Here is a 12,491-nt window from a genome sequence, read left to right on the forward strand (position 1 = left end):
ATATTTACACTTATTTGACTTTTAATGAATTTTTTAATTTTTTTGCCTTACCTCACTTAATCTGACATAATATATAGTGCTGAAAAAAGGATCGTCAAACAAATAATCCCTTGAAATAAATGAGATTTAATCCAAAACCTCAATCAAATGCAAGATTCAATTCAGAATAAGAGATAAATTAAAGTAAACTCAACTTTATTGAAGAGAAAATATTAATGAACAAAGTCTAAAATCTATAAAATATAAAGAATACATGGCCGATATAGAGTTGTAAATTTTAATCTAAGTAAGAATTAATTTAAAAAACATAAACTAAATTGGAATAAAGTTTAAAGTCCTAAATGAACTGGGAATTGCAAATAAAACTATATAGGAAGTTAAAAATATAGAATAAAGAAGAATCCAAGCAAAATAGGAAAATAAAGCACTTGGAACGTGTCTTTTTGATCATGACATGATCTGTGCTCGTAATTTGGATGTGTCACATGGCTAGTCTGTGTGAGCTTTTGGATTGATTGGCCCACTTAACCCTTGCACATGGCTTAGCTATGTAATAGATTTCATTCACATTGTTGGGCTGTGTGTCCTTCTGTTTGATGCGAAGAACCAAAGGCGATCACCGAGATGATAGAAGCAGACCACTAAGCACAACAACACATAGGAGCTTAACCTAGAAAGATGGCACATACACCATCATACCACACCCCCTAATAAAGAGACCCACTCTTCGTAGCAACTACTTTGGCTGAAGGGACTAAAGATGGAGATGTCCAAAGAATTCAGAAACAGGCATGGCAGAGCTCAGCTTCTTGGCTTCTCGTTCTCCTGTAGCCACATGGAATTGAAGACCCAGACAGTTCCCTTCCTTAAGAGTACCAGCCAAACGAGATGACCCATAGATCAACAACTAAAACCTTTACCCAGATCTGATTTATAGGAACCTTTGCCAAAGAAAACGCATAGATCTGCAACATCACACAAAGTAGATCTTCAAAACTATACACCCCTAAATCCGAAAAAGAGGAGAGGGAAATCCTTGTTGCCGGTTGGGAAATAGCCATCCCCAACCCCTAAGGGCTAGGAAATGGCCACTGAATAGACTGAAGAAAGACTAAGATGAGGCATTTTTTCCCTCTCACTTACAAAGGAGACGAGAGCTCCCACTACTTTGATCTGTGTAATCCATTTTCAATATTAGAAAAAAAAAATTCAACATGTAAATCATGCTCATTATTTTAGTTTTTGGTAATTTAAATTTATAAGTAATCCATTTTAATTATAAGGAAGCATTTGACATAAGGTTAAAAAATTAAAAGTTAAGTGTTACTTCTATATAATAATGACAATGAGTCGGGTATTGCAGGTACTTGACTCAAACGAATCCTAATAGAACAAATTTAAATTGCAGGTATTTTACAAACGAATCCTAATAGAACAAATTTAAATTGCAGGTATTTTACTTAAACGAATCTTAATAGAACAAGTTTAAATAGTATATAATCAGATTTAAGACGGGTTCAGGTTTGAGGAATAATACATGTGGTGGGTTCTGATTGGGTTTGAATTTTACATATTGAGTACTCATTATCCAAACTCGATTATATTAATAATTAATTAAATATAAAAGATATGTTTTTATAGTAATATACATATATTTTAAATAAATAGAATTTAAATATTTTATAGAATTATTAAATTTTTAAAATATAAATTATTGAGTAAAAATATTTTTTATGTGGATTACTAATTAAAATATATAAAATTAAATGAGTTTAAATATTTTTCGGGTAATAATAATTAGGTCTAAAATGGATTCAAGTAGTTAAAGATAAATTTTAATTGGGTTTAAAATGTATTCAGGTAGTGTAAATATTAATTAAGTTCGAATTCAGGTAAAAAATTTCCATGAGTACCTTACCCATTGTCATCCTTACTTCTATAAGTTTTAAAGGAGTAACTATTAAAGGGAAAATAATTAATTGAATAAAAGTTGATGATGTTTGGTAGGAGAAAAAACTCAAAATGAAAGTATATAAATATCTATCATCATATTTTATTAAAAAATATCAAAATTATTATTTTTTTGTTTATAAATAATTTAATTTTCAAAAAATTTATTAGCTCCATTTTTACTATCGACCATGATAATATTACATTCAATAATTAGCTTCCAACTTATATACATGGGCAACTTGAAAAAATATTGATGAATGTGCAAAATATGACCTAACTAGTGGATTAATTATTTAAATAATGTGTTTTTAAAAACTTTTTACAACTTTAACTTGAATTTAAAACTATTTATAAAATAATGTTTGTTTTAAAAAATGTTAATTGAAAAAGTATATTCAAGGTTCAAAAATTAAACAAAAATCTGCTAATTGAAGAAGTGCTTTCAATGGTAATTTCAGTTCTCATGTTAGGGTGTATTGATACTCACAAAATAACTAATTAAAATGGTATTGCTAGGGATTATCAGATTACTTAAGAAAATACAATTTAAAATAACGTTTTCTTTAGCATACATCAAAACATATCAAATCATAACATATGAAAATGCAAACAATTTATTCTAGAATTTAAACTTAATCCATAAAGATGTGATAAATGTTAACTTTTTCAAAAACTAAAGTAACCTCTAATTAGTATCAAACAATAGTAATAATTAGTTAAAATTATAAAGGAAATAATTAGTTCTCATTAACTTTTGACCAAAGATCCTACTAAAGAAAAGGTCAATTTAGATATTGTCAGAATAAGTAGTTAAGAAAAAAAAAACTATTTTGTTATTAACATATTAAAAAATTTATTTTTTAATAGTTATTTTAATAAAAATATTAAATAGGCTTCAATTTAGTTTTTTAATTTTTAAATAAATTTAAATATAATTTTTAAATAATTAATAATTTTTTAGCAGCAAGGCAAATAAGTCTTATGCCTTTAATTTTTGAAGTAATGAATAATTAAGCTATATAATATTTTTCAAAATTTTAATTATTTCAAAAAGTAGAAAAATTAAGAATGAATCAGTTACGCTAATTTTCTAAAAAAATTGAGAAATGAAGTTTTATGTTTTAGTTTTTCAAAAAAAGAGTTAAAAAAAATTAATTAAAAGATTTTTTTTTGTTTTGTCAAGAAATTTGATTAAAATTTGAAATATAATTGTTTATAAGTTATTTTTTATTAATTAAAATTAAATAATTATTTAAAAAATATTTATTTAAGACAAAATAATAAATAACTCACTAAAAATATCTAAAATAAAATAACTCATTAAAAATATTTTAAAATAAATAAAATTTTAAAAATATACTTTATAATTTATTTTTAAAATGTTAAAAAATATGAGCAAATTTTTAATTTTTAAATTAAAAATGATTTCTTATTTTTAACGGATAAATACATTTTTTATATTTTATATTTTATATTTTTTCATAAAAAAATAAAAATAAAAATTTTATTTAAAAAAAAAGAAAATGAAAAATACACAAAGCAGAGATGAAGGCAATGCTTTCTCCCGTTTTTTGGTAGAAAATGAAAACCAGACAACTGCACACAATTGAAACACAGATCGCTGTGGGAGAGAGAGAGAAGTCGAAGAGCAAGACCTGCCAAATCTCCTCCAGCACCTGCAAGCGTCGACTCCATTCTGTATAAATCAGATCGTGAATCCCAAAGAAAAGATTGATTGAAGAAGAAGAAGAAGAAGAAGCAGAAGCAAAATGCTGCGTTTGAGGGCATTCAGGCCGAGCAGTGAGAAGATAGTGAAGATTCAGTTGCATCCAACGCATCCATGGCTTGTTACTGCCGACGCCTCTGATCGCGTATCTGTTTGGAATTGGGAACACCGCCAGGTTTTTAGCTAAACCCTTCTCTTTCTTTAAAATTTTATGTTGATTTTATATGTAAATTTCTGACTTATGATTTTACGTGTATATAAAAAAGATAATATACGAGCTAAAAGCTGGTGGTGTTGATGAGAGGCGTTTGGTCGGAGCTAAGTTGGAGAAGCTTGCCGAGGGTGAATTAGGTTCTGATCTGCTTTTACTCTCTACTTCGCTCTACAGTTTGTTTGAATTTCGTTTTTGTTTGGTGAAAAGTGTGATTGATTTGTTTGGCATGCCGAGATATGTTGGGATTCAAATTTTTATTTATTTATTTATTTATTTTTTCTTAATTTTGCCTTTGGCAGATTCCAAAGGTAAACCCACAGAAGCCATGAGGGGAGGCAGGTAATTCCTCTTTTTATATTCTTCTTCTTCATTTATTTTTTATTTTTAAATTTATCTGTTGACCCTTTTCTTTTGTGGAAAAAGTGTTAAACAGGTTAACTTTTATGATGATGATATACGGTTTTGGCAACTTTGGTGTAACCGATCTGCAGCTGCTGAAGCTCCCTCTGCTGTAAATAATGTTACTTCAGCTTTTACTTCCCTGGCTCCATCAACTAAAGGAAGGCACTTTCTTGTCATTTGTTGTGAAAACAAAGCCATTTTTTTGGACCTGGTTACAATGCGTGGCCGTGATGTACTCAAGCAAGAGCTTGACAACAAGTCACTTTTGTGGCAAGTCCCACCTTGAGAAATCTCATTTTCTTGTGATATTCATTTCGCGTTCACACACACACAAAATTCATATACTTAATATGCTCTGAATTCTTATTTGCTACTACTTGCTGATACATATGGCTCCTTACTTGAAAATCAAATATGGTAAATTCCATTTGCTAGCTATACAGTTTTTCACTGTATGCAGCTATGCAAAAATATGGCATTTTCACTTTTTCTTATGTTACATATGATATAAGAAGTGTCTACAAAGGAAATCAGTGGTTGAAAATTTGTGTAGAACTCAAGTTTTACATGTCTAAGTGGATCATATTCATATCTCTTCAATAGATGTTGAATCTGCACTAGGAAAACAAGCGTTGAATACACATAAGGAAGTCTCTAAGAAGCGCCTATATCAATTATAGATAGGGTGTAGTTGTTGTAGTTGTTCCCTACATAAGTGTCTATATCTATCTTTAATTCCTTTCTCTTTGCAAAGCAAAAGTCTATGATCCTTCAAATGAGCATGTTGAAATCATGGCCCAAGGACTGTAGATTAATAAACAAGTAGGCCTCTATGCTAGTCTGGGTTGAAATTGGGCTCCCCAACACCTTAAGCCATGTTAGTTTGGTTTGGTTTGGTTTGGTTTGCCAACACTTATATGCCTTTTTATTTTCTTGTACATTGCCAATGTGAGCTTATTCTTGCAAGCCATATTCTAACAATTCCCCTCAAGTGAAAGTGAAACTGGGTTTGACTTAGATTTCACAAGCCCAGTTGTCACTTGGAATTGTATGGTGGCCCATCTAACTTGGGTTTTGGCTTTCCTCTTGGCTTTGTCCTCAAACTCTAGCTCACTGGGCTAGCTCATGGATTCACCTGAGTTTGTTTCAATTAGCTCAATTCACGGGTCTTGGTTGCTACGGCTCAACCCATTAAGCTTTTAGGCTGAAGCCTATTCCCTGATCTATGGTCGCTAGGCTGAAGCCTATTCTCTGATCTATGGTCGCTAGGCTGAAGCCTATTCTTCCCCATAGGTATAGGCCTAACTTTTGGGCCAAGCTTGGGTGTCCAATTTGACTAATATATTTTTATGTCTTAAGTAGGCTGCGCCTTAAGGAAATGAATGTGCAAGAATGGGTTGATTTGTTTGTCAAGTTTGGCTGGGCTTGTTCAAGTCTAAGGGGAAAAACTCTAGTTTAAACTTGGCAATTTTGTAGGATTGATTGGGTGGGGATCAAGGTTTATGAACAACTTTATAGGATTGGTTAGGTGAATCTTTAGGAGTATTTATTTGGCATGTGTAATATTGGGACACTAACAAGAAAATTGATAGAGCTTGTGGACACAATGAGTTTTAGGGGGGTTTATATTTTCCACATTTAGGAAATAAAATGGGTAGGAAGGAAAAGCTGGGAGGTTGGGAATACAATTTTGATAAGTAGGTAATGAAAATAGCATTAATGGTGTGTGATTGTCATTAATAAGTTTTTTAAAGATGAAATGGTTTGGGCAAAGACGATGGGAAATGGGATTATCTTGGTTAAGTTAGTCCTCCAAGAAGGGAATTAATTTTTTCAATCTTGTGCTCTATAGGTTGAATTGAACAAGGGAAGTAAATAGGAATTCTTAGAAAAAAAGGATGGAATTATTCAAGGGACACTTAATGGTGAAAGTTCCTTTGTTTGAGATAATAGAGCATAGGTTAACTTGTTAAAATATCTAATATCCAAAGTTGCACAATTTGTAATTATATGGATAAAGTTACTAAACTTTGGAATTGTGGATAGAGTAATAGAGCATAGGTTAGGTTAAGGTATGAAAATATCTAAAATCGCTTGGATTTATGCTAGCAAGTTCAAACACAGAGGTCATGAATGAATTAACTGAGCGTATATAAGAGGAAATACATTGGTGCTTTTTTTATTTTGTTGGTGACAGTTTTGGTAGATGAAACTCGACAATAATGTTAGACCTTATAATGTAGGTTTGAAGTTAGGAAGAATTAGAAGAAGCTGTGCAAAATGCTCACCCATGATGCTTAGGTATATTATATAACTAGATAGTGAGAATAAGGAGAATATCATATGACTAAAGTAGGATTATTGAAATGGGTGTTTAGATTGGAAAAATTTTATTAAGTTGAAGGTGAAGTATTATCATATTGCAATTGTGTAGGCTTATGGTGAATAGTTGAGTGTTGGGTGGTAGAAAAACAATATGTTCACAAAAATGTCCATGATAGAAATGGTGATAATAAACTAGACTTGTGGAAATATGAGAAATGATTGGACACAATTGAATGCTTTTTTAGAAAGGTGAAAGTTGCACTAGTTGAAAATAAGTTGAGGAGGGGCAATTGAAATATTTGGTTATATTTAGTATATATTGACAAATGAACTTGAAAAAGATTCATCATATCAAGCTTACAAGAGTGAAGAAGACCAAAGTTATATTAGAATTAAGATTTAGTGCAACTCGATAGTTGAAGCGCTAAACTGAGTGGAGTCGATGAAACAATCCACACAATAGTCTTAACTAGATTGGGATTAAAATTTAGTTGTCAGGGTTGTAATGTTAATCTAGTTTATTAAGTGATTTATTGGCATATTTTGGAAATGATCAAACGAGAATATAACTACTTGAGTTTTGAGCGTGAGAAAGTCATATGCTTTCCTCTCTATAAATTATTCTAAGGAATTCCACTGGTGTTGTTGCTAGTTGTTTTTCAAATTTTTCTTATTCTCTGTTGTTAGATTTAGACCTTAGTTTCTAGGTGTGGAGCTAGAAAAATCATTTAGGGGGGCCAAAACAAAAGATATCATTGAAATAGTTTTTTGTTCACATGATTGGGATCTTTTTCCTTTCTCTTCAAAAATGAATCAATAGTTGTAGACTTCAACATTTTTTAACTTCATAGAAGAAATTTAAAATTAAAATCTTTGAATAATGAAATTGATGTCATTGAAATTAAAAAAGTACATTAATTTTAACAAAATATTAAACAAGTAACTAAATATGTAAATTAAAAATCTAAACCTATTCAATCAAAGGATAATCTCAACTTTCATCAGTTATTCTCCAAACATTAAATTCTTGTTATTTGTATGAGTGGATGTTGAAATGGAAATCTATAAATATATTAACTCACATGATGAGGGAAAGAAAAATAATAAACTCTTAATTTTTGTTCAATTGCATAATAATAGATAAAAAATAGTCTTATACGTGTGAAATTGAAAATCCTAATTTTAAAATAATAAGAATAAAAAAAATGAAGAATATTTAATTCGAGTAAAACAGATTTACCCATAGAATAAAAAAAAGCAGAAATTCTAGATTGGAATTCAAGTGTGGATGGACCACTTTTCCTTTAAGAAACTGGAGATTGAAAGATGAGAGAAGAGAGAGGCCAAGAGAGTGTTCTTTGAAGGAGAAAAATTAGACCCAAAGACTTGATTTTAATATTTCAAAATATGTATTATTAAGGTTTAATTGTTGCCCATTAATTTTTTTTGGGGGTGGCAATAAAAAAATGAAAAATTATTAATCAAATAGTATGTATATATAATAATTTTTTTTATGAAGTTTGTGGGGGGTGGGGGGGAGGAGGAGAAGGCAAGGCTCCCCTTTGCCCCCTTCCTTCATCATTGTTCAGCAATAGCAACAATAATTGAGCCTGAATCCTAAACTAGTTGGGGTTGGCTATATGAATTAGGGATGGTAACGGGTTAGGTATTTGTGGGTACTCGACTCGACCAAACCTTAATAAGATGGGTTTGGGTAATACATAATTGGATTTGAGATGAGTTTGGTTTTGAGTAATAATATTCGTGATGGGTACAGGTTTTGCATGTTGGGTATCCGTTACCTGAATCCGTTTATATAAATAATTAATTAATTATAAAATATATGTTTTTTTTATAACAATGTTTATAAATATTTATATTTTTTTATTTTAAATCAAATAAAATTTAGTTATGTTATCGAATTATTAAATTTTAAAATATAATTATTAATAAAAAATATTTTTATATATAAATTAAATGGGTTTGCATATTTTTTGGATAATAATAATCGAGTTTGGGATGGGGTCGGCTATTGAGAACATTAATCGGGTTCAGGTTCGAGTATAGTGATTTTTGTAGGTATCTTACTCGTTGGATCACTAATATGGATTCTTTTTCGTCATGCAGCTCTGTTTGAAGCCAATTCTTCTTCAATATCCAAAAATTGTAATATTTTACTTTCCTCCACTTCATTTTAAATCTCCCCTTTTCCCTTTTTAGTCCTTTCTCCACCGTTAGTTTCTAAATATTCAAACCCTAATCCTAAATGCAGTCACCAAAAGATTTCCCCATTACTCTTTGCAAGCTATTTTCTAAATTATTTAAGAGATCGTCCACATAGTTAAAAGGTATTGCCATAAATATTGTTTTAGCAATAGCTAGTTGCCTAATATCATGGCTCTTTTGTAGGATATTTGATATTTCCCTTTTTGCTTCTCCCCTAATGAATTTATTGTTTGTCTTGAATACAAGGCATGGATGTCCTTACTTTTTTTCTTTGCACTCTTATCATGTTTGTTTTTATGTTTATAATATAATATGGTGATTTTTGTTGTCCTTTCCTGTAGTATGGAATTTCTTTGTAGATCTACTGCTAGGGATGGTCCTTTGGTTGCTTTTGGTGGATCAGATGGTGTCATTAGAGTTCTTTCAATGATTACATGGAAGGTTTGTGCGTTTTTTCCCCCAAAAGGTTCTTCAGTGTTGTCATTATTGTTTCTCATGTTTTGTAATATTTGTTTTTCTGCAGCTTGTGCGTAGATATACTGGAGGTCATAAAGGATCCATTTCTTGTTTGATGACTTTCATGGCAGCTTCTGGTGAGGTACTTCTTTCGTTCTCACCTAGTATTTTCATTCAGCTAGCTTTAACATTAAACTTGGTTATCTGGTTTTGAATGTTTGTGCAACCTACTTGAATAGGGTGCTTTCTTGCTTTTCAAGGGATTTTGTAAAATTGATGAGTTGTTCCCTTTTTCTGTAATTTTTGTTCTTTGGTTAATTTTATTAATGATAAGTATCATAATGGGTAATTATTTTTCGTTGCAATAAGTGAAAATTTAGTATAAAAAGTTGAAAAGAATGTAGAGAAAATGGATCGGGTCTAACTCTACCCCAAAAGCGAGCTCCAGGGGAGGAGGTTTGCCTAAGTTTTATATATAGCTCAAATACTTTATCCCAAACTAAAGTGGGATAACATACCCCTCTCATGTTCAGGTATGAACATCTGGAGCTTGAAGTTTGTAGGCAAACACATCTGCGGGTGGCCCAACATTGAAGCAGGTTAGGCAAACACTCCTTCAACCACGTGGTTGCACTTGAGGGGGAGTGTTGGGAATTCAAGTCCCACATCGGGAATGAACAAAAATTAAAGGGGTGAATATAAAGTAGTTGAGTTGCAACATTGAATTGACTAGTCATTTTAATGTGTAAAGCAACTTAATTACATATATAAGCTCGAATTGAAATGAATTAATATGTAATTTGATAAGCACTCTTTCCAAATTTAACATGGTTTCAGAGATCGGATTGGGTTATGGGTTTCAGCTGCCTATAAGGTTGTATAATTGGGCCCATATTGGGTTAAAGATACAAACTAATTGTCAAGTAATAACCATGTGGTTGCATGCACTTGAGGGGGGAGTGTTGGGATTATAAATCATTCATCGGGAAAGTATAAACATTATAAATGGTTAGATTGTAACATTGATTTAGCTAGTCATTTTGATGTGTAAAGCAATCTAATCACTTATAAAAATCCGAAATAAAATGAATTAAATTGTAATTTGACTAATACTTTCTCTGAATTTAACAAAGAAAGGAATGCATGCAAATCAAGCACACAAGATTTTACTGATGTGAACTATGTATGTTTTTCAACGGAAATGTGCAAAACAACATATATAGAATTAGTGCCCTTTTAGGTCACTCAACAATTTTTGCATGTTATCATATGATGTATGTTCTCGGAGTGTTTGAGATGGAAGTTTTAGAAAGATAATTATGCCCTAATATTGGCTCAACATCATGGCTACCTTATAAGCATCATTTGCTCTTGTGGATAGAGACATATTAATTAGCTAATGAGGGTCAGTTCAATAGTGTGCATTGAAAGTTCTCGCAAGACTTTATAAGGAGGTGTCAGATGGTATAGTAATGTTATATATGTGTAGGCATTGGTTTTTGACATAGTTATTAAAGGCGTGTCTCGGGCACACCTCAAGCTCAAGGCTTACCAGGCTCGAAGCCTAGCGTCTTATGCGTCTAGGCGTGTGCCTTTGTTTCAGGCACAAGGTTCTAGAGAGATATGCCTTCTTTATTTCAACCTTTAGTGACCACTTTCATTGGCAAAAAATACTACCACTTAAACTTGATATTTGTCAATTTATAAGAATTCTATATTGACACAATGGGAAGTTTCTAGAATTAGTATTATTGGTTATAACTAGTCATCAAAATCTCATAAAATCAGCACACCCAACATCACAAATATGCCAAAGGAAAAAGGAAAAGCATCACTTTTAAATTTTATGAATTAAATTTCTTTTTTTTGCTTTTGCCCCTTATTGCGCTCAGGCATGCGCCTATGTCTTGCGCCTTGGCGCCTATGTCTTGCGCCTTGGCGCCTATGTCTTGCGCCTTGAGCCTTTAACAACTATGGTTTTTGAAGGGGTATGATTTTGATGATCGCTAGAAATAGAGCTATACATGAGTTGGTTTGGGTGGGTTCACTGTATTTTACCAAACTAAGCTGACAAAGTAGGTTTTGATAGTATTCAAACTGAAACCAACCAATTAAATTACAAAATCACATATATTCGGTTTTCACATTAAGCAGGTTAAGTTTGATTTGGACGGTTTTTATTATCTTTTAACGCTTTTTAGTCTTTTATAATTTAACTTTTATTAAACCTTTTTCATATATATATTATCATACATTAATTGAAAAATAAATATTATATGGATTCAAATGATATAAACGTTGGGGCGTCCTCTACTAACGACGCGCTATATCGGAGCCCGGGTGTAGTGAGAAATATGCAAGGGTGTAGCGCGTCACCGAAAGCGACGCGCTATGTCCGCGCCCGGGTGTGGTGTTAAGTGAGCAAGGGTTCCCGCATCATGGACGGGTGTGGGTAAAGAAGTTAGTCCATAGGACAGATAGTAGAATAAATAGTGGAACAGAACACAAGATAGACGTAGAAAACAATAGAAGATATCATAGAAGGAGACCAATTAGGAAGGAGCAGGATAGGAGGAGGATCAGGGTTGGTACTTGGAATGTTGGATCACTTACAGGAAAATTAATGGAGCTTGTGGATACCTTGGAAAGGAGAAGGGTGAATATTGCTTGCATTCAGGAGACTAAATGGGTAGGAGAGAAAAGTAAGGAAGTGGGTAATTCAGGGTACAAACTGTGGTTTACAGGAAAGGAGAGAAACAAGAACGGAGTGGGCATAATCATAGACAGGACATTGAAAGACGCAGTAATAGCTGTGAAAAGAGTAGGAGATAGAATTATACTAGTAAAGCTAGTACTAGAAGGAGAAATAATAAATATAGTTAGTGCTTATGCCCCACAAATAGGACCAGACAGTGAGAGTAAACAAAGGTTTTGGGAAGATATGGATGATTTAATGCAAAACATACCGAATGAAGAGAATGTTTTCATTGGTGGAGATTTGAATGGGCATGTAGGAAGTGATAGACAAGGTTATGAGAATGTTCATGGAGGTTTTGGTTTTGGCAGTCGAAATGAGGAGGGAAAAAGCATCTTGGATTTTGCTATGGCATACGACCTAATACTAGCAAATTCCTACTTTATAAAAAGAGTCACATTTAGTGACTTTCAAAAGTGGGCAACATAGAAGCA

At 32.0% G+C, this 12,491-nt stretch overlaps 1 protein-coding gene across 2 annotated transcripts in view; it reads left to right on the forward strand.

The window, feature by feature from the left end:
• The first annotated feature begins 3,461 nt into the window (after positions 1-3,461).
• The window catches only part of LOC110673705 (uncharacterized), a 52,380-nt gene continuing 43,350 nt past the window's right edge, over positions 3,462-12,491 (forward strand). The window contains exons 1-6 of one of the 2 annotated variants that reach the window (XM_021836862.2): positions 3,462-3,854; positions 3,946-4,030; positions 4,193-4,232; positions 4,317-4,565; positions 9,188-9,287; positions 9,370-9,444. In XM_021836862.2, the coding sequence (XP_021692554.2) occupies positions 3,723-3,854; positions 3,946-4,030; positions 4,193-4,232; positions 4,317-4,565; positions 9,188-9,287; positions 9,370-9,444 (681 nt within the window). In that variant the 5' untranslated portion in view covers positions 3,462-3,722. Of the gene's footprint in view, positions 3,861-3,943; positions 4,031-4,192; positions 4,233-4,316; positions 4,566-9,187; positions 9,288-9,369; positions 9,445-12,491 lie in introns of both variants that reach the window. The other variant, XM_058133214.1, reaches the window with a different exon arrangement.

This window comes from Hevea brasiliensis, chromosome 14, assembly GCF_030052815.1.
Source record: "Hevea brasiliensis isolate MT/VB/25A 57/8 chromosome 14, ASM3005281v1, whole genome shotgun sequence".
Classification (NCBI taxonomy): domain Eukaryota; kingdom Viridiplantae; phylum Streptophyta; class Magnoliopsida; order Malpighiales; family Euphorbiaceae; genus Hevea; species Hevea brasiliensis.